General features: G+C 48.0%; 1 protein-coding gene across 1 annotated transcript in view; it reads right to left on the bottom strand.

Annotated features, from left to right (window-relative positions):
- Positions 1 to 741: 741 nt before the first annotated feature.
- C9H1orf52 (chromosome 9 C1orf52 homolog) overlaps positions 742 to 23,373 on the bottom strand; it is a 54,133-nt gene continuing 31,501 nt past the window's right edge. The window contains exons 2-3 of the mRNA XM_063938941.1: positions 3,128 to 3,338; positions 742 to 1,172 (exon numbers count right to left, since the gene is read on the bottom strand). Coding sequence (XP_063795011.1) covers positions 1,129 to 1,172; positions 3,128 to 3,338 — 255 coding nt within the window. The 3' untranslated portion in view covers positions 742 to 1,128. The remainder of the gene's footprint in view (positions 1,173 to 3,127; positions 3,339 to 23,373) is intronic.

The following is a 23,373-nucleotide window of genomic DNA, read 5'->3' as shown; positions in this document are numbered from 1 at the left end:
GTTTGTGCTTGCGCAGCCACTAACCACGTCTATGCATGACATTGATCAGTGGCATGGTGGCGGGGTAACGCAAGCACCTTCAACCATTTTACTCGGCTCCTACAGATCAGCAACGGAACAATGAAGGTAAAATGCAAGGCTGCCGGATAAAGCAAACCGCACTGGGTGAGAGATTAAAGATTCCGGATAAAAATCAAATTCAGAATTCTGGTGCTAGGTTTAGACGTAGTAACCATTTCCTAACATCCAGTGATTGTGACATATCCATGCAGCGAGACTCTGCCGCCTATTCATTGTGTCACACAGGACTTCCCTACAGACAGCTATTATTGTCCTGCGTAACCAATCACAACGGTCTGATGGATAGATGGTCGCTGCACTGGACAGACCTCTGCCGGCCTGTAATGTCACTGCCCCGGCCTATGAATTGTCTTCTTCCCATAGGGAAAGCATGGAGTGTTATGTATATGGCAATACTAGTAGGACATGTAACACGTATAACTGTACTCGTATAACAGGTGTGTAATGACCCACTACCATTGTCTCTCCTCAGAAGACGGCTTTGTTTCTTCTGATTGGAGCTAGTAGTCTGAATTCTATAATGTCCTGTAATAGTGCAATTTGGGATCATGGGTAGCATTTGGACATATGGCAACGTGCACCGCTCAACCTCTCAGGTACCCAGAGATGCAGCGACATTTAATAATACAACCTTTTACAAAATAACTCTGAATCAGGAGACAACTTACCAAATGTAATTTTAATTCCAGTGGTCTATTTACAAAGTCATTTACTAAAACATATTCTCTGCGGCAATATTACAGCAACTTCTTCTGAAACGCACTCCTTTATAAAAGGCTTCTAACACAATGCAGACAAGCGGCAGAACCAAACTGCATTTTATCGGACTGATAAAGTAAAAACAGGTGTTGCTAGGCAGCGGATTATATTCACCAGGACTAGCATCATGTACCACGCCACGAGTTCTAGTATATCTGTACAGCTGCCATAATATGGGTGACTACAGACACGTGAGAGACCTACACTCAGTCACAACAGAAATCTTCTAGCGGTCCTGAGTGGCCGTCCCTAGGAGATCCCGGCAGACTGCGTTCACCTCTCCAGTGGTCAGACCTTGGGCTTCTTAGAAGACGGCTCGTCCTGGTCATCATCTGGAAGAAGAAGAATCTTTTAGTAAACATAATGGAGGCTGCACGATGCTCGGGAATAATTCCATAACTAAACATGAATATAGCTTGTAGACAACGCTCTATTGCAGGGTTTCCCAACTCCAGTCCTCAGGGAACACTAACAGGACATGTTTTCCAGGTCTCCTTACAGAATCGCCAGTGAAATGATTAGCACCACCTGGATATTTTTTGTTTAAAATGAGTCAGTCAGTAATGACTACACCTGTGCTCAAGCAAGGAAGTCTGGAAAACATGCACTGTGTTAGGGGATCCCTGAGGACTGGAGTTGGGGGAACACTGGTTTATTGGTAGCTCTCGGGAATACACTGAATTGAGTATATAAACAGGGGAATGTATATAAAGGAGCAGATTTAAATAACAAAACTATCTAGGTCTTCCACCTCTCTGAGATGGTGCCAGACACTGAACACATGGAGAGAAAAATACATAAAAAGTATGAACGTAAAAAATAAAAAGGTAATGTACCCGCCACATTTCCAGTATTACTCCTAATTCATAAACTCAGCCATGGTAAAGCCTAGTTCTGCCAGTATAAAACAGGATATAGAATCCGTTATAACTCTTTCAGACCGCCAGCCTGTAACCCAGGTTAGTGCACACGAGCGAGTGGTCTGGAAGGGCCCAGGGGAAATATCCTGTGTTTCAACCCTGGTTGCTGTGCGGTGTGAATGGGTTGGCAGGTTGCTGCGACCAGTTTCCCATTCACACAGTATGGATGGGCAACACTTGGCGTCACCAACCCGGTAATATGCCGGGTTGGGGACGCCACTATGAAGGGGCCCGAGGCGGGTCGCACCCGGGAAGCACCCGTGTACGGCTCCCGGGTGCAACCCGCCATTTGCTGTCTGAAAGGGGTAATTGCTGGGCAGGGGTGCGATTGCATGTGCAGGAGAGCTGCAGTCTCTGCACAGCTCAGGACTTACTCTCCCATTGCGATGATCGGGGACGGAGCCGACGTCAGAAACCCTCCCTCCAAACGCCTGGTCCCTCCTGCGTTTTTCACAGACACTCCTCTAAAACGGTCAGTTGCCATCCACAAACGGCCTCTTCCTGTCAGTCACCTTGCGATAACTTTGTTTGCACCATCCCGTCGCTGCAGACCGACACGCCCGCGCATTGCGTTGTATACGCATGTGCAATTCAGACCCGATCGCCTGCTGTGAGAAAATGCACGGCAGCGATCGGGTCTGAATTAGGCCCAATGAGAGAACTATAAATTACTCCTGGTGAATGGGCATATACCCTAATAGTCTCTTGGCACTACGGTAGTGGTTCCCAAACTATTTTGAATCACGGCGCCCTAGAGAATCAGAATTTTTTCCATGGCGCCCCTAGGACAAAAATGTCTTATTGAGAACTTTAGGAAGAAATATTAAATGAAGTAAATTGTGTTTCTATGTCATCCTTAAGGTCAGGTGTGAGGTGAGGGACAGGGTTTGCTTCCGTTTGTCCACATATTTTATGATTATCAGCCACTGCGCTGGATTTGCCTATTCCGAGACCACTAAGTCCTAGACCACCAACCCAAGGCGCCCCTGCAAGTGTCCCACAGCACCCTAGGATGCCACGCCACACAGTTTAAGAACCACTGCACTAAGGTATAAAGTGCCCCGGTCATAGAGGTTCAATTCCATCCCTGGTATTCAGCTCAGATAAACCCTTTCTTACAGTAGAGACTGATATTACACATTGGCAACATCTGACGGGGAAATATTTTCAGTGTTAACAAGTCTTCCTGCGACTAGGCCGCAAAGGACAACTCCCGGGAGCCGCTGTCACCCTAATATGAACAAAGGACCACCATCAAGTAGGTAATGAATTAAAGAAACCCCTTCAGATATCTGAAGGATAACGGCTAGCCCCAGAGAGGAGATCTGCAGGCCAGGATGTGCCATGTAGTGACAGGGGCAGCGTACCAGAGGCTGGGGATTCTGCAGCCGTCTCATCCTCTGGCAGGACCTTTGCTTTCGTCACTTGCTGAGGAGCGTCATCCCCGTTGTCTTGGTAAATATTGGACCATTTAATGGCCATGTCCAGCTCAGGAGGCGGCCCTTTCTTCTCCTCCACCTTGTAGGACTCCGGAGGGGGGACAGCATTCGTCTTCCACACCTTAAACTCTCTAGGAGGCTGTCCCAAAATTAAAGCGTGAAACGGATTAGTGCCGCACAGACAAACGGGAAATACAACCATCAGTAGACATAGACACATAAACACAGCATATGACGGCAGATAAGAACCACAAGGCCCGTCTAGTCTGCCCCTTTTAAACTTTTGGTAACCTCATCCTATTTGATCCTTATTTCTGTGTAAGGATATCCTTATGTCTATCCCATGCATGTATACACCTCTCTACTGTCTTATCCTCCACCACCTCTGCTGGGAGGCTATTCCACTTGTCCACTACTCTTTCTTTCTGTGAGGTAATGTTTCCTCAGATTTCCCCTGATCCTCCCTCCCCCCAATTTCAGTGCATGTCCTCGTTTCCGAATACTTCTCTCCCTGTGAGGAATGTCTCCTCCTGTACCGTGGTGATACCCCTGATATATGTGACAGTCTATTATGTCCTCGTATAGTAATACTTCTCTCTCTGTGAGGAATGTCTCTCCCCCTGTACCGTGGTGATACCCCTGATATATGTGACAGTCTCTATCATGTCCTCGTGTCCTATTACTTCTCTCCCTGTGAGGAATGTCTCCTCCTGTACCGTGGTGATACCCCTAATATATGTGACAGTCTCTCTCATGTCCTCGTGTCCTAATACTTCTCTCGCTGGGAGGAATATCTCCCTCCTGTACCGTGGTGATACCCCTGATATATGTGACAGTCTCTCTCATGTCCTCGTGTCCTGTTACTTCTCTCCCTGTGAGGAATGTCTCCTCCTGTACCATGGTGATACCCCTGATATATGTGACAGTCTCTATCATGTCCTCATGTCCTATTACTTCTCTCCCTGTGAGGAATGTCTCCTCCTGTACCGTGGTGATACCCCTGATATATGTGACAGTCTCTATCATGTCCTCGTGTCCAATTACTTCTCTCCCTGTGAGGAATGTCTCCCCCCTGTACCGTGGTAATACCCCTGATATATGTGACAGTCTCTATCATGTCCTCGTGTCCTATTACTTCTCTCCCTGTGAGGAATGTCTCTCCCCTGTACCGTGGTGATACCCCTGATATATGTGACAGTCTCTCTCATGTCCTCGTGTCCAATTACTTCTCTCCCTGTGAGGAATGTCTCCCCCCTGTACCGTGGTGATACCCCTGATATATGTGACAGTCTCTCTCATGTCCTCGTGTCCAATTACTTCTCTCCCTGTGAGGAATGTCTCCCCCCTGTACCGTGGTGATACCCCTGATATATGTGACAGTCTCTCTCATGTCCTCGTGTCCTAATACTTCTCTCCCTGTGAGGAATGTCTCCCCCCTGTACCGTGGTAATACCCCTGATATATGTGACAGTCTCTCTCATGTCCTCGTGGTCTAATACTTCTCCCCCTGTACCGTGGTGATACCCCTGATATATGTGACAGTCTCTATCATGTCCTCGTTTCCTAATACTTCTCTCCCTGTGAGGAATGTCTCCCCCTGTACCATGGTGATACCCCTGATATATGTGACAGTCTCTCTCATGTCCTCGTGTCCTATTACTTCTCTCCCTGTGAGGAATGTCTCCTACTGTACCGTGGTGATACCCCTGATATATGTGACAGTCTCTATCATGTCCTCGTTTCCTAATACTTTTCTCCCTGTGAGGAATGTCTCCCCCTGTACCGTGGTGATACCCCTGATATATATGTGACAGTCTCTCTCATGTCCTCGTGGTCTAATACTTCTCTCCCTGTGAGGAATGTCTCCCCCTGTACCGTGGTGATACCCCTGATATATGTGACAGTCTCTCTCATGTCCTCGTGTCCTATTACTTCTCTCCCTGTGAGGAATGTCTCCCCCTGTACCGTGGTGATACCCCTGATATATGTGACAGTCTCTCTCATGTCCTCGTGGTCTAATACTTCTCTCCCTGTGAGGAATGTCTCCTCCTGTACCGTGGTGATACCCCTGATATATGTGACAGTCTCTATCATGTCCTCGTTTCCTAATACTTTTCTCCCTGTGAGGAATGTCTCCCCCTGTACCGTGGTGATACCCCTGATATATATGTGACAGTCTCTCTCATGTCCTCGTGGTCTAATACTTCTCTCCCTGTGAGGAATGTCTCCCCCTGTACCGTGGTGATACCCCTGATATATGTGACAGTCTCTCTCATGTCCTCGTGTCCTATTACTTCTCTCCCTGTGAGGAATGTCTCCCCCTGTACCGTGGTGATACCCCTGATATATGTGACAGTCTCTCTCATGTCCTCGTGGTCTAATACTTCTCTCCCTGTGAGGAATGTCTCCTCCTGTACCGTGGTGATACCCCTGATATATGTGACAGTCTCTCTCATGTCCTCGTGTCCTATTACTTCTCTCCCTGTGAGGAATGTCTCCCCCTGTACCGTGGTGATACCCCTGATATATGTGACAGTCTCTCTCATGTCCTCGTGGTCTAATACTTCTCTCCCTGTGAGGAATGTCTCCTCCTGTACCGTGGTGATACCCCTGATATATGTGACAGTCTCTATCATGTCCCCCTTTCCCTTCTATGCTTCAAACTATACATAGTGAGATTTCTTAGTCTTTCTGGGTATGTTTTGTGATGTCGGCCATGCACCATGTTAGTTGCCCTTCTTTTGTACAGTCTCTAATGTATTAATATCCTTTTGAAGATATGGGGGTATATGCAATTGCGGTCGAATTTACAGAAAATGTCGAAAAACGGGACATTTTCGCCCCAAAAAAAATATTCGACAATGCAATTCAGTACTTTTCGTAAAAAAAAAACCGGACTTTCAAAATTCGACTTTTTGAAATTTGTCAAATTCGACATTTCTGCAATGGTACAAATGCGGCAATTCGACAAAAGTATATTCAATTGAAGATTGTAAATTCGACTACAGTGCTTTTAGTCAGTAAATTCGTCATTTTCAATCCGCCACACTTTGCTGGCGGAATCTAATAAAAATTTTTAAAAACATATTGTTTTTTGTGTTTTTTTTTTATTGGTAATAGCATATCTATTTATATTAGAAGGGATTAGGTACTTGGTTTGTCTATTTTGGAGGCACAAGTATTATTTATATATTTGTAAAAATATATATATTTTTTAAATGGAATGGTAAAAATCAGAAAAAAAAATAATGCGTGGGGTCCCCCCTCCTAAGCATAACCAGCCTCGGGCTCTTCGAGCCGGTCCTGGTTCTAAAAATCCAGGGAAAAACTGACATGGGATCCCCCGTATTTTTAAAACCAGCACCGGGCTCTGCGCCTGGTGCAAAAAATACGGGGGACAAAAAGCGTAGGGGTCCCCCGTATTTTTTACACCAGCATCGGGCTCCACTAGCTGGGTAGATAATGCCACAGCCGGGGGTCACTTTTATACAGCGCCCTGCGGCCGGGGCATTAAATACGCAACTAGTCACTCCTGGCCGGGGTACCCTGGAGGAGTGGGGATCCCTTCAATCAAGGGGTCCCCCCCCCCCTCCAGCCACCCAAGGGCCAGGGGTTAAGCCCGAGGCTGTCCCCCCCCATCCAAGGGCTGCGGATGGGGGGCTGATAGCCTTTTGAAAATTAAAAGAATATTGCTTTTTCCAGTAGTACTACAAGTCCCAGCAAGCCTCCCCCGCAAGCTGGTACTTGGAGAACCACAAGTACCAGCATGCGGGAGAAAAACGGGCCCGCTGGTACCTGTAGTTCTACTGGGAAAAAAATACCCAAATAAAAACAGGGCACGCACACCGTGAGAGTAAAACTTTATTTCACACATGTCGACACACACATACTTACCTATGTTCACACGCCGACCTCTGTCCACTTGTCCAAGTAGAATCCATGGTGTACCTGAAAATAAAATTATACTCACCTGATCCAGTTTCCTGTGGTCTTTTATTATAATCCACGTACTTGGCAAAAAACAAACAAAAAAAAAACGAACACCCGGACCGGGCGGACTGAAAGGGGTCCCATGTTTACACATGGGACCCCTTTCCCCGAATGCAGAGACACCCCCGTGACTGCTGTCACAGAAAGGTCTCTTCAGCCAATCAGGAAGCGCCACTTCGTGGCACTCTCCTGATTGGCTGTATGCGCGTCTGCTGGCAGACAGCGCATCGCACAGCTCCCTCCATTAGTTTCAATGGTGGGAACTTTGCGGTCAGCGGTGGGGTTACCCGCGGTCAGCCGCTGACCGCGGGTGACCTCACCGCTGACCGCAAAGTTCCCACCATTGAATATAATGGTAAGGCTTTGCGATGCGCTGTCTGACAGCTCAGACGCGCATAGCCAATCAGCAGAGTGCCACGACAATGCGCTCGCTGATTGGCTGAAGGGACCCTCTGTGACAGGAGTCACGTGGGGTCCCGGCATTCGTGGAAAGGGGTCCCATGTGTAAACATGGGACCCCTTTCAGTCCGTTTGGTCCAGGTTGCCGTTTTGTTGTTTTGCCAAGTACGAGGATTATTTAAAAAGATCCGGACACTGGATCAGGTGAGTATAATTTTATTCACAGGTACCCGGGATTCTTCAGTGACGAGGGGGACGTGGCAGTGGGCGGGTCAACATAGGTAAGTATGTATATGTCGGCATGTATGAAATAAACTTTTACTTTCACGGTGTGTGTCTCCTGTTTTTGTTTGGGTATTTGTTTTCCCAGTAGAACTACAAGTACCAGCGGGCCTGTTTTTCCACCCGCATGCTGGTACTTGTGGTTCTCAAAGTACCAGCTTGCGGGGGGTGGGGGGGGGGGGGGGGAGGCTTGCTGGGACTTGTAGTACTTCTGGAAAAAACAATATTCTATCATTTTACTCAAGGCTATCAGCCCCCCATCCGCAGCCCTTAGATGGGGAAGGACAGCCTCGGGCTTCACCCCTGGCCCTTGGGTGGTTGGGGGGGGGGACGACCCCTTGATTCCCCCAGGGTACCCCGGCCAGGGGTGACTAGTTGGATATTTAATACCACGGCCGCAGGGCGCTGTATAAAAGTGACCCATCGGCTGTGGCATTATCTGTCCAGCTAGTGGAGCCCGATGCTGGTGTAAAAAATACGGGGGACCCCTACGCGCTTTTTGTCCCCCGTATTTTTTGCACCAGCACCAGGCGCGGAGCCCGGTGCTGGTTTTAAAAATATGTGGGATCCCCTGTCAGTTTTTTCCCTGGATTTTTAGAACCAGCTCGAAGAGCCCGAGGCTGGTTATGCTTAGGAGGGGGGACCCCACGCAATTTTTTTTCGTGGTTTTTCACGTTTTTTTTACATTTTTACAAGTCTAATCAATATCCGTCAAATCGGACGTTTTTCGACAGCGGGACTGTCGAATCCGTTTTTTATTGACTATGTTGAATTCCGGCACCAACTTGCCGGAATTCGACGGTCGAATTGTGTCGAATTAAAAAACGGGCGAAAAAATAAGATTTTACTTACCGATAAATCTATTTCTCGTAGTCCGTAGTGGATGCTGGGACTCCGTAAGGACCATGGGGAACAGCGGCTCCGCAGGAGACAGGGCACAAAATAAAAGCCTGAGATATCAGGTGGTGTGCACTGGCTCCTCCCCCCACGACCCAGCCAGCCAGGATACTGTGCCCGGACGAGCGTACATAATAAGGAAGGATATTGAATCCCGGGTAAGACTCATACCAGCCACACCAATCACACCGTACAACTCGTGATCTGAACCCAGTTAACAGTATGATAAATTTAAAGGAGCCTCTGAAAGGATGGCTCAACAATAATAACCCGAATTTTTTGTAACAATAACTATATACAAGTATTGCAGACAATCCGCACTAGGGATGGGCGCCCAGCATCCACTACGGACTACGAGAAATAGATTTATCGGTAAGTAAAATCTTATTTTCTCTAACGTCCTAAGTGGATGCTGGGACTCCGTAAGGACCATGGGGATTATACCAAAGCTCCCAAACGGGCGGGAGAGTGCGGATGACTCTGCAGCACCGAATGAGAGAACTCCAGGTCCTCCTCAGCCAGGGTATCAAATTTGTAGAATTTAGCAAACGTGTTTGCCCCTGACCAAGTAGCTGCTCGGCAAAGTTGTAAAGCCGAGACCCCTCGGGCAGCCGCCCAAGATGAGCCCACTTTCCTTGTGGAATGGGCTTTTACTGATTTTGGCTGTGGCAATCCTGCCACGGAATGTGCAAGCTGAATTGTACTACAAATCCAACGAGCAATCGTCTGCTTTGAAGCAGGAGCACCCAGCTTGTTGGGTGCATACAGGATAAACAGCGAGTCAGTTTTCCTGACTCCAGCCGTCCTGGAAACATATATTTTCAAGGCCCTGACAACGTCCAGCAACTTAGAGTCCTCTAAGTCCCTAGTAGCCGCAGGTACCACAATAGGTTGGTTCATGTGAAATGCAGAAACCACCTTAGGTAGAAATTGAGGACAAGTCCTCAATTCCGCCCTGTCAGAATGAAAATTTAGGTAAGGGCTTTTACATGATAAAGCCGCCAATTCTGACACACGCCTAGCTGAAGCCAAGGCCAACAGCATCGACACCTTCCACGTGAGATATTTTAAATCTACCGTAGACAATGGTTCAAACCAGTGTGATTTTAGAAATCTCAACACAACATTAAGATCCCAAGGTGCCACTGGAGGCACAAAAGGAGGCTGTATGTGCAGCACCCCTTTCACAAATGTCTGAACTTCAGGTACTGAAGCCAGTTCTTTCTGGAAGAATATCGACAGGGCCGAAATTTGAACCTTAATGGACCCTAATTTTAGGCCCATAGACAGTCCTGTTTGCAGGAAATGCAAGAAACGACCCAGTTGAAATTCCTGTGTAGGGGCCTTCTTGGCCTCACACCACGCAACATATTTACGCCAAATGCGGTGATAATGTTTTGCGGTTACTTCCTTTCTGGCTTTTACCAGAGTAGGGATGACTTCTTCTGGAATGCCCTTGTCCTTCAGGATCCGGCGTTCAACCGCCATGCCGTCAAACGCAGCCGCGGTAAGTCTTGGAACAGACAAGGCCCCTGCAGTAGCAGGTCCTGTCTTAGAGGTAGAGGCCACGGTTTGTCCGTGAGCATCTCTTGAAGTTCCGGGTACCAAGACCTTCTTGGCCAATCCGGAACCACGAGTATAGTTCTTACTCCTCTCCTTCTTATGATTCTCAATACTTTCGGTATGAGGGGCAGAGGAGGGAATACATACACTGACTGGTACACCCACGGCGTTACCAGAGCGTCCACTGCTATTGCCTGAGGGTCCCTTGACCTGGCGCAATATCTGTCCAGTTTTTTGTTTAGACGTGACGCCATCATGTCCACCTTTGGTCTTTCCCAACGGTTTACAATTTGGTGGAAGACTTCTGGGTGAAGTCCCCACTCTCCCGGGTGAAGGTCGTGTCTGCTGAGGAAGTCTGCTTCCCAGTTGTCCACTCCCGGAATGAACACTGCTGACAGTGCTATCACATGATTTTCCGCCCAGCGAAGAATCCTTGCAGTTTCTGCCATTGCCCTCCTGCTTCTCGTGCCGCCCTGTCTGTTTATGTGGGCGACTGACGTGATGTTGTCCGACTGGATCAACACCGCCTGACCCTGAAGCAGAGGTTTTGCTTGAATTAAGGCATTGTAAATGGCCCTTAGTTCTAGAATGTTTATATGAAGAGATGTTTCCATGCTTGACCACAAGCCCTGGAAATTCCTTCCCTGTGTGACTGCTCCCCAGCCTCTCAGGCTGGCATCCGTGGTTACCAGGATCCAATCCTGAATGCCAAATCTGCGGCCCTCTAGTAGATGAGCCCTCTGAAGCCACCACAGGAGAGACACCCTTGTCCTTGGCGACAGGGTTATCCGTTGATGCATCTGAAGATGCGATCCGGACCATTTTCCCAGTAGATCCCACTGAAAAGTTCTTGCATGGAATCTTCCGAATGGAATCGCTTCGTAAGAAGCCACCATTTTTCCCAGGACCCTTGTGCACTGATGCACTGAGACCTGTCCTGGTTTTAGGAGGTTCCTGACTAGCTCGGATAACTCCCTGGCCTTCTCCTCCGGGAGAAACACCTTCTTCTGGACTGTGTCCAGAATCATTCCTAAGAACAGTAGACGTGTCGTTGGAATCAGCTGCGATTTTGGAATATTTAGAATCCATCCGTGCAGACTTAGCACTACCTGAGATAGTGCCACTCCGACTTCTAACTGTTCCTTGGTTCTTGCCCTTATCAGGAGATCGTCCAAGTAAGGGATAATTAAGATGCCTTTTCTTCGTAGAAGAATCATCATTTCGGCCATTACCTTGGTAAAGACCCGAGGCGCCGTGGACAATCCAAACGGCAGCGTCTGAAACTGATAATGACAGTTTTGTACTACAAACCTGAGGTACCCTTGGTGAGAAGGATATATTGGGACGTGGAGATAAGCATCCTTGATGTCCAGCGACACCATATAGTCCCCCTCTTCCAGGTTCGCTATCACCGCTCTGAGTGACTCCATCTTGAATTTGAACCTTTTTATGTAAGTGTTCAAAGATTTTAGATTTAATATTGGTCTCACCGAGCCGTCCGGCTTCGGTACCACAAATAGTGTGGAATAATACCCCTTCCCCTGTTGTAAGAGGGGTACCTTGATTATCACCTGCTGGGAGTACAGCTTGTGAATGGCTTCCAGAACTGCCTCCCTGTCGGAGGGAGACTTTGGTAAAGCAGACTTCAGGAACCGATGAGGAGGAAACGCCTCGAATTCCAGTTTGTACCCCTGTGATACTACCTGTAGAATCCAGGGATCCACTTGCGAGTGAGCCCACTGCGCGTTGAAATACTTGAGACGGGCCCCCACCGTGTCTGAGTCTGCTTGTAAAGCCCCAGCGTCATGCTGAAGACTTGGCAGAAGCAGGGGAGGGCTTCTGCTCCTGGGAAGCGGCTGCATGGTGCTGCCTTTTTCCTCTTCCTCTGCCCTTGGGCAGAAAAGAGTGACCTTTTGCTCGCTTGTACTTATGGGAACGAAAGGACTGAGTTTGAAAAGACTGTGTCTTTTTCTGTTGATGTGAAGTAACCTGGGGTAAAAAGGTGGATTTTCCAGCCGTTGCCGTGGCCACCAGGTCTGTTAGACCAGCCCCAAATAACTCCTCCCCCTTATACGGCAATACTTCCATGTGCCGTTTGGAATCTGCGTCCCCTGACCACTGTCTGGTCCATAATGCTCTTCTGGCAGAGATGGACATTGCGCTTACTCTTGATGCCAGGGTACAAATATCCCTCTGCGCATCACGCATATATAGCAATGCATCCTTTAAATGTTCTATAGTTAACAGAATATTGTCCCTATCCAGGGTATCAATATTCTCAGTCAGGGAATCCGCCCATGCGACTCCAGCACTGCACATCCAGGCTGATGCGATTGCTGGTCGCAGTATAACACCAGTATGTGTGTATATACTTTTCAGGATATTTTCCAGCCTCCTATCAGCTGGTTCTTTGAGGGTGGCCGTATCAGGGGACGGTAACGCTACTTGTTTAGATAAACGTGTGAGCGCCTTATCTACCCTAGGGGGTGTTTCCCACCGTGCCCTAACCTCTGGCGGGAAAGGGTATAGTGCTAATAACTTATTAGAAATTAGCTGTTTTTTATCGGGGGAAACCCACGCTTTATCACACACCTCATTTATTTCCTCAGACTCAGGAAAAACTATTGGCAGTTTTTTCACCCCCACATAATACCCGCCTTTGAGGTATTTGTAGTGTCAGAAAGGTTCAATGCCTCTTTCATTGCCGTGATCATGTAACGTGTGGCCCTACTGGACATTACGTTTGTCTCGTCACCGTCGACACTAGATTCAGTATCTGTATCCGTGTCGACCCACTGAGGTAGCGGCCGTTTTAGGGCCCCTGAGGGTGTCTGAGACGCCTGAACAGGCACTAATTGATTTGCCGGCTTTCTCATGTCGTCAACAGTTTTTTGTAAATTGCTGACATTATCACTTAATTGCTTAAACACAATCATCCAGTCAGGTGTCGACTCCCTAGGGGGTGACATCACTAACACAGGCAACTGCTCCGCCTCCACCTCATTTTCCTCCTCATACATGTCGACACACGCGTACCGACACACAGCACACACACCGGGAATGCTCTGATAGAGGACAGGACCCCACTTAGCCCTTTGGAGAGACAGAGGGAGAGTCTGCCAGCACACACCCAGCGCTATATATATACAGGGATAACCTTATATAAGTGTTAATCCCTTATAGCTACTGTTAATCTAGTTATTTGCTGCCAAAATGCCCCCCCTTCTCTTTTTTACCCTGAATCAGATGCAGTACTGCAGGGGAGAATCAGGGAGCCGTCCTTCCAGCGGAGCTGTGAGGGAATAATGGCGCCAGTGTGCAGAGGATATAGGCCCCGCCCCTTCACGACGTCCTTAACTCCCGCTTTTTTGTGTAAAATGGCAGGGGAAAAAATACATCCATATAGCCCTGGAGCTATATGTGATGTATTCCTTTTGCCAGCTAAGGTATATGTGTGTTATATTGCGTCTCAGGGCGCTCCCCCCCAGCGCCCTGCACCCTCAGTGACCGGAGTGTGAAGTGTGCCGAGAGCAATGGCGCACAGCTGCGGTGCTGTGCGCTACCTTAGTCTTGAAGACAGGATGTCTTCTGCCGCCGCTTTCACCGGACCTTCGTCTCTTCTGGCTCTGTAAGGGGGACGGCGGCGCGGCTCCGGTGACCCATCCAGGCTGAACCTGTGATCGTCCCTCTGGAGCTAACGTCCAGTAGCCTAAGAAGCCCAATCCACTCTGCACTCAGGTGAGTTCGCTTCTTCTCCCCTTAGTCCCACGATGCAGTGAGCCTGTTGCCAGCAGGACTCACTGAAAATAAAAAAACCTAACTAAACTTTTATTCTAAGCAGCTCTGGAGAGCTACCTAGTTTGCACCCTTCTCGGCCGGGCACAAAAATCTAACTGGCTTGGAGGGGGGTCGTGGGGGGAGGAGCCAGTGCACACCACCTGATATCTCAGGCTTTTATTTTGTGCCCTGTCTCCTGCGGAGCCGCTGTTCCCCATGGTCCTTACGGAGTCCCAGCATCCACTTAGGACGTTAGAGAAATTCCCGCGATTCGCCGGCAATTGCATATACCCCATGGCCTCCAGAAATAAACACAGTATTCTAGATGAGGCCGTACCAATGACCTATACAGTGGTATTATTACTTCTTTCTTTCTGCTGCTGATTCCTCTCCCAATGCAGCCAAGCATCTGACTAGCCTTCCTCATTGCCTTGTTACATTGCTTACCTACCTTTAAGTCATCTGAAATAGTGACTCCTAGATCCCTTTCCTCCTCAGTAGTTCCCAGTATAGTGCCATTAATACTATATTTATCCTTTATGTCACCTGAAATAGTGACTCCTAGATCCCTTTCCTCCTCAGTAGTTCCCAGTATAGTGCCATTAATACTATATTTATCCTTTATGTCACCTGAGATAGTGACTCCTAGATCCCTTTCCTCCTCAGTAGTTTCCAGTATAGTGCCATTAATACTATATTTATCCTTTATGTCACCTGAAATAGTGACTCCTAGATCCCTTTCCTCCTCAGTAGTTTCCAGTATAGTGCCATTAATACTATATGTATCCTTTATGTCACCTGAAATAGTGACTCCTAGATCCCTTTCCTCCTCAGTAGTTTCCAGTAAAGTGCCATTAATACTATATTTATCCTTTATGTCACCTGAAATAGTGACTCCTAGATCCCTTTCCTCCTCAGTAGTTTCCAGTATAGTGCCATTAATACTATATGTATCCTTTATGTCACCTGAAATAGTGACTCCTAGATCCCTTTCCTCCTCAGTAGTTTCCAGTATAGTGCCATTAATACTATATTTATCCTATATGTCACCTGAAATAGTGACTCCTAGATCCCTTTCCTCCTCAGTAGTTCCAGTATAGCGCTATTAACACTATATTTATCCTTTATGTCACCTGAAATAGTGACTCCTAGATCCCTTTCCTCCTCAGTAGTATCCAGTATAGTGCCATTAATACTATATATATCCTTTATGTCACCTGAAATAGTGACTCCTAGATCCCTTTTCTCCTCAGTAGCTCCCAGTATAGTGCCATTAATACTATATTTATCCTATATGTCACCTGAGATAGTGACTCCTAGATCCCTTTCCTCCTCAGTAGTTTCCAGTATAGTGCCATTATTATATGTATCCTTTATGTCACCTGAAATAGTGACTCCTAGATCCCTTTCCTCCTCAGTAGTTTCCAGTATAGTGCCATTAATACTATATTTATTCTTTATGTCACCTGAAATAGTGACTCCTAGATCCCTTTCCTCCTCAGTAGTTCCAGTATAGTGCCATAAATACTATATTTATCCTTTATGTCACCTGAGATAGTGACTCCTAGATCCCTTTCCTCCTCAGTAGTTCCCAGTATAGTGCCATTAAATAAGAATTTACTCACCGGTAATTCTATTTCTCGTAGTCCGTAGTGGATGCTGGGAACTCCGTAAGGACCATGGGGAATAGACGGGCTCCGCAGGAGACTGGGCACTCTAAAGAAAAGATTAGGTACTATCTGGTGTGCACTGGCTCCTCCCTCTATGCCCCTCCTCCAGACCTCAGTTAGGGAAACTGTGCCCGGAAGAGCTGACATTACAAGGAAAGGAAATTTTGAATCCAGGGTAAGACTCATACCAGCCACACCGTACAACTTGTGATACCTTTACCCAGTTAACAGTATGAACAACAACTGAGCCTCACTCAATAGATGGCTCATAACAATAACCCTTGGTTAAGCAATAACTATATACACGTATTGCAGAAAGTCCGCACTTGGGACGGGCGCCCAGCATCCACTACGGACTACGAGAAATAGAATTACCGGTGAGTAAATTCTTATTTTCTCTGACGTCCTAGTGGATGCTGGGAACTCCGTAAGGACCATGGGGATTATACCAAAGCTCCCAAACGGGCAGGAGAGTGCGGATGACTCTGCAGCACCGAATGAGCAAACACAAGGTCCTCCTCAGCCAGGGTATCAAACTTGTAGAACTTTGCAAATGTGTTTGAACCCGACCAAGTAGCCGCTCGGCAAAGCTGTAAAGCCGAGACCCCTCGGGCAGCCGCCCAAGAAGAGCCCACCTTCCTTGTGGAATGGGCTTTTACTGATTTTGGATGCGGCAATCCAGCCGCAGAATGAGCCTGCTGAATCGTGCTACAGATCCAGCGAGCAATAGTCTGCTTTGAAGCAGGAGCACCCAGCTTGTTGGGGGCATGCAAGATAAACAGCGAGTCAGTCTTCCTGACTCCAGCCGTTCTGGAAACATATATTTTCAAAGCCCCGACTACGTCCAGCAACTTGGAGTCCTCCAAGTCCAGAGTAGCCGCAGGCACCACAATAGGTTGGTTCAAATGAAACGAGGACACCGCCTTTGGGAGAAATTGGGGACGAGTCCTCAATTCTGCCCTGTCCATATGGAAGATCAGATATGGGCTTTTACATGACAAAGCCGCCAATTACGACACACGCCTAGCCGATGCTAAGGCCAACAGCATGACCACTTTCCACGTGAGATACTTCAGTTCCACGGTCTTAAGTGGCTCAAACTAGTGGGATTTCAGGAAATCCAACACAACGTTAAGATCCCAGGGTGCCACTGGTGGCACAAAAGGGGGCTGAATATGCAGCACTCCCTTAACAATGTCTGAACCTCAGGCAGTGAAGCCAGTTCTTTTTGAAAGAAAATGGATAGGGCCGAAATCTGGACCTTTATGGACCCCAATTTTAGGCCCATAGTCACCCCTGACTGTAGGAAGTGCAGGAAACGACCCAGTTGGAATTCCTCTGTAGGGGCCTTCCTGGCCTCACACCAAGCAACATATTTTCGCCATATACGGTGATAATGCTTTGCTGTCACGTCTTTCCTAGCCTTTATCAGCGTAGGAATAACTTCATCCGGAATGCCTTTTTCCGCTAGGATCCGGCGTTCAACCGCCATGCCGTCAAACGCAGTCGCGGTAAGTCTTGGAACAGACAGGGCCCTTGTTGCAGCAGGTCCTGTCTGAGAGGCAGAGGCCATGGGTCCTCTGTGCGCATTTCTTGCAGTTCCGGGTACCAAGTCCTTCTTGGCCAGTCCGGAACAATGAGTATTGTTCTTATTCCTCTCTTTCTTACTATTCTCAGTACTTTTGGTATGAGAGGAAGAGGAGGAAACACATATACCGACTGGTACACCCACGGTGTCACTTGGGCGTCCACAGCTATCGCCTGAGGGTCCCTTGACCTGGCGCAATATCTTTTTAGCTTTTTGTTGAGGCGGGACGCCATCATGTCCACCTGTGGCAGTTCCCATTGGTTTGCAATCAGTTGGAAGACTTCTTGATGAAGTCCCCACTCTCCCGGGTGGAGGTCGTGTCTGCTGAGGAAGTCTGCTTCCCAGTTGTCCACTCCCGGAATGAACACTGCTGACAGTACTTGCACGTGATTCTCCGCCCATCGAAGAATCTTTGTGGCTTCCGCCATTGCCATCCTGCTTTTTGTGCCGCCCTGGCGGTTTACATGGGCGACCGCCGTGATGTTGTCTGACTGAATCAGCACTGGCCGGTTTCGAAGCAGGGGCTCTGCTTGACTCAGGGCGTTGTAAATGGCCCTTAATTCCAGTATATTTATGTGTAGAGAAGTCTCCAGACTTCACCACAGCCCTTGGAAGTTTCTTCCCTGAGTGACTGCCCCCCATCCTCGGAGGGTTGCATCCGTGGTCACCAGAACACAGTCCTGTATGCCGAACCTGCGGCCCTCGAGAAGGTGAGCACTCCGCAGCCACCACAGAAGAGACACCCTGGCCCCTGGGGACAGGGTGATCAGCCGATGCATCTGAAGATGCGATCCAGACCACTTGTCCAACAGATCCCACTGAAATATCCTCGCATGGAACCTGCCGAAGGGAATGGCTTCGTATGAAGCCACCATCTTTCCCAGGACTCGCGTGCAGTGATGCACCGATACCTGTTTTGGTTTCAGGAGGTCCCTGACCAGAGATGCTAATTCCTGGGCCTTCTCCACTGGGAGAAACACCTTCTTCTGTTCTGTGTCCAGAATCATGCCCAGGAAAAGCAGACGCGTCGTAGGAATCAGCTGTGACTTTGGAACATTCAGAATCCAGCCGTGCTGTTGCAACACTTCCTGAGAGAGTGCTACGCTGATCAACAACTGCTCCCTGGACCTCGCCTTTATGAGGAGATCGTCCAAGTACGGGATAATTATAACTCCCTTCTGCCGAAGGAGTATCATCATTTCGGCCATTACCTTGGTAAATATTCTCGGTGCCGTGGACAGGCCAAACGGCAACGTCTGGAACTGGTAATGACAGTCCTGTACCACAAATCTGAGGTACTCCTGGTGAGGTGGGTAAATGGGGACATGCAAGTAAGCATCTTTGATGTCCAGTGACACCATAAAATCCCCCTCTTCCAGGCTTGCAATAACCGCTCTGAGCGATTCCATTTTGAACTTGAATTTCTTTATATAAGTGTTCAAGGACTTTAAATTCAGAATGGGTCTCACCGAAGCGTCCGGTTTCGGTACCACAAACATTGTGGAATAGTAACCCCTTCCCTGTTGAAGGAGGGGGACCCTGACAATCACTTGCTGGAGGTACAGCTTGTGAATTGCCGCCAGCACTACCTCCCTTTCCATGGGGGAAGCTGGCAAGGCTGATTTGAGGTAACGGCGGGGGGGAGTCGCTTCAAATTCCAGCTTGTATCCCTGAGATACAATTTGTATAGCCCAGAGATCCACCTGTGAGCGAACCCACTGGCTGCTGAAGTTTCGGAGACGCGCCCCCACCGCACCTGGCTCCGCTTGTGGAGCCCCAACGTCATGCGGTGGACTTAGTGGAAGCAGGGGAGGACTTTTGTTCCTTGGAACTGGCTGCATGGTGCAGCTTCTTACCTCTACTCCTGCCTCTGGCAAGAAAGGATGCACCCCTGACCCTCTTGCCTTTTTGGTAACGAAAGGACTGCATTTGATAATATGGTGCTTTCTTAGGCTGTGAGGAAACCTGAGGCAAGAAAGTGGACTTTCCAGCTGTCGCTGTAGACACGAGGTCCGACAGACCGTCCCCAAACAATTCCTCACCCTTATAAGGCAAAACCTCCATGTGTTTTTTTAGAATCAGCATCTCCTGTCCATTGCCGAGTCCATAAGACCCTCCTGGCAGAAATGGACATAGCATTAATTCTAGAGCCCAGCAGGCAAATGTCCCTCTGAGCATCTCGCATATATAACACGACGTCTTTGATATGGCCCAGGGTTAGCAAAACAGTATCTCTGTCGAGGGAATCTATGTCGTCTAACAGAGTATCTGTCCACGCTGCTACAGCACTACACATCCAGGCTGAAGCAATAGCAGGTCTCAGTAGAGTACCAGAGTGTGTATACACTGACTTCAGGATAGCTTCCTGCTTTCTATCCGCAGGCTCCTTTAGGGCGGCAATATCCTGAGACGGCAGGGCCACCTTTTTAGATAAGCGTGTCAGCGCCTTGTCCACCCTAGGGGATGTTTCCCAACGTAACCTGTCCGTTGGCGGGAAAGGGTACGCCATCAGTAACCTCTTAGAAATCACTAATTTCTTATCAGGGAAACTCCACGCTTCTTCACACAATTCATTTAATTCATCAGATGGGGGAAAAGTCACTGGCTGCTTTTTCTCCCCAAACATATAAACCCTCTTGGTATTAACCGGGTTACTCTCAGAAATATGTAATACATCTTTCATTGCAATAATCATGTATCGGATGGCCTTGGTCATTTTAGACTGTAAATGTGCCTCATCATCGTCGACACTTGAGTCGGACTCCGTGTCGACATCTGTGTCAACCATCTGAGATAGAGGGCGTTTATGAGCCCCTGACGGTTTCTGAGTCGCCTGGGCAGGGGCGGGCTGAGACCCCGGCTGTCCCAAGGCTGCAGCGTCATCAAACCTTTTATGTAAGGAGTTTACATTGTCATTTAAGACCTTCCACATATCCATCCAATCAGGTGTCGGCCCCGACGGGGGCGATACCAAACTTATCTGCCCTTGCTCCGCCTCCACGTAACCTTCCTCATCAAACATGTCGACACAGCCGTACCGACACACCGCACACACACACACAGGAGGACAGGACCCCACAAAGTCCTTTGGGGAGACAGAGAGAGAGTATGCCAGCACACACCACAGCGCTATATAACACAGGGATTTTCACTGCTAATAAGTGATATACCCAATAGCTGCTTTTTTTGTATTCTTTGCGCCTAAATTTATGTGCCCCCCCTCTCTTTTTAACCCGTCTTGTACCTGGATACTGCAGGTGAGAGCCTGGGGAGCTGCTTCCAGCGGAGCTGTGAAGAAAAAATGGCGCTGGTGTGCTGAGGAAGAAAGCCCCGCCCCCTCAGTGGCAGGCTTCTGTCCCGCTTTCAGTGTAAAATAATGGCAGGGTTTTTTACATATATACAGTGCTAGACTGTATATATGTATTTTTATGCCAAAGGTACTTCAATTGCAGCCCAGGGCGCCGCCGCCCCCCCCCCCCCCCCCCCAGCGCCCTGCACCCTACAGTGACCGGAGTGTGTAAGTGTGCTGGGAGCAATGGCGCACAGCTGCGGTGCTGTGCGCTACCTTAATGAAGACAGGAGTCTTCAGCCGCCGATTTCGTCGTCTTCCAGCTTCTGTTCTTCTGGCTCTGCAAGGGGGACGGCGGCGCGGCTCCGGGAACGGACGATCGAGGACAGGTGCCTGTGTTCGAACCCTCTGGAGCTAATGGTGTCCAATAGCCTAAGAAGCACAAGCTAGCTGCAAGCAGGTAGGTTTTCTTCTCTCCCCTTAGTCCCACGTAGCAGTGAGTCTGTTGCCAGCAGAAGCTCACTGAAAATAAAAAACCTAATACAGGTTGAGTATCCCATATCCAAATATTCCGAAATACGGAATATTCCGAAATACGGAATTTTTTGAGTGAGAGTGAGATAGTGAATCCTTTGTTTTCTGATGGCTCAATGTACACAAACTTTGTTTAATACACAAAGTTATTAAAATATTGTATTAAATGACCTTCAGGCTGTGTGTATAAGGTGTATATGAAACATAAATGAATTGTGTGAATGTACACACACTTTGTTTAATGCACAAAGTTATAAAAAAAATATTGGCTAAAATTACCTTTAGGCTGTGTGTATAAGGTGTATATGAAACATAAATGCATTCTGTGCTTAGATTTAGGTCCCATCACCATGATATCTCATTATGGTATGCAATTATTCCAAAATACGGAAAAATCCCATATCCAAAATACCTCTGGTCCCAAGCATTTTGGATAAGGGAGACTCAACCTGTAAATACTCTCTTTACTAGTAAGCTCAGGAGAGCCCACAAGGAGCACCCAGCTCTGGCCAGACACAGATTCTAACTGAGGTCTGGAGGAGGGGCATAGAGGGAGGAGCCAGTGCACACCAGATAGTACCTAATCTTTTCTTTAGAGTGCCCAGTCTCCTGCGGAGCCCGTCTATTCCCCATTGTCCTTACGGAGTTCCCAGCATCCACTAGGACGTCAGGGAAATACGGGTTCACTACGGCTGGCCGGCGGTCGGGCTCCCGGCGCCCAGCATACCGGCGCCGGGAGCCCGACCGCCGGCTGACCGACAGTGTGGCGAGCGCAAAGGAGCCCCTTGCGGGCTCGCTGCGCTCGCCACGCTACGGGCACGGTGGCGCGCTACGCGCGCCACACTATTTTATTCTCCCTCTATGGGGGTCGTGGACCCCCACGAGGGAAAATAAGTGTCGGTATGCCGGCGGTCGGGCTCCCGGCGCCGGTATACTGAGCGCCGGGAGCCCGACCGCCGGCATACAGAATGCCACCCGGGAAATACTATATTTATCCTTTGTCACCTGAAATAGTGACTCCTAGATCCCTTTCCTCCTCAGTAGTTTCCAGTATAGCGCCACTAATACTATATTTATCCTTTATGTCACCTGAGATAGTGGCTCCTAGATCCCTTTCCTCCTCAGTAGTTTCCAGTATAGTGCCATTAATACTATATTTATCCTTTATGTCACCTGAAAGTGACTCCTAGATCCCTTTCCTCCTCAGTAGTTTCCAGTATAATGCCATTAATATTATATTTATCCTTTATGTCACCTGAGATAGTGACTCCTAGATCCCTTTCCTCCTCAGTAGTTTCCAGTATAGTGCCATTAATAGTATATTTATCCTTTATGTCACCTGAGATAGTGACTCCTAGATCCCTTTCCTCCTCAGCAGTTCCCAGTATAGTGCCATTAATACTATATTTATCCTTTATGTCACCTGAAATAGTGACTCCTAGATCCCTTTCCTCCTCAGTAGTTTCCAGTATAGTGCCATTAATACTATATTTATCCTTTATGTCACCTGAAATAGTGACTCCTAGATCCCTTTCCTCCTCAGTAGTTCACAGTATAGTGCCATTAATACTATATTTATCCTTAATGTCACCTGAGATAGTGACTCCTAGATCCCTTTCCTCCTCAGTAGTTCCCAGTATAGCGCCATTAATACTATATTTATCCTTTATGTCACCTGAAATAGTGACTCCTAGATCCCTTTCCTCCTCAGTAGTTTCCAGTATATCGCCATTAATACTATATTTATCCTTTATGTCACCTGAAATAGTGACTCCTAGATCCCTTTCCTCCTCAGTAGTTTCCAGTATAGCGCCATTAATACTATATTTATCCTTTATGTCACCTGAAATAGTGACTCCTAGATCCCTTTTCTCCTCAGTAATCTCCAGTATAGCGCCATTAATAATAAGAATTTACTCACCGGTAATTCTATTTCTCGTAGTCCGTAGTGGATGCTGGGGACTCCGTAAGGACCATGGGGAATAGACTGCTCCGCAGGAGACTGGGCACAATTAAAGAAAGATTCAGGACTATCTGGTGTGCACTGGCTCCTCCCCCTATGACCCTCCTCCAGACCTCAGTTAAGATACTGTGCCCGGAAGAGCTGACACAATAAGGAAGGATTTTGAATCCCGGGTAAGACTCATACCAGCCACACCAATCACACCGTACAACTCGTGATATG

The sequence above is a fragment of the Pseudophryne corroboree genome, chromosome 9, assembly GCF_028390025.1.
Source record: "Pseudophryne corroboree isolate aPseCor3 chromosome 9, aPseCor3.hap2, whole genome shotgun sequence".
Classification (NCBI taxonomy): Eukaryota; Metazoa; Chordata; class Amphibia; order Anura; family Myobatrachidae; genus Pseudophryne; species Pseudophryne corroboree.
Note: the sequence above shows the minus strand (reverse complement) of the source record. Positions and strands in the feature narration are given on the sequence as shown.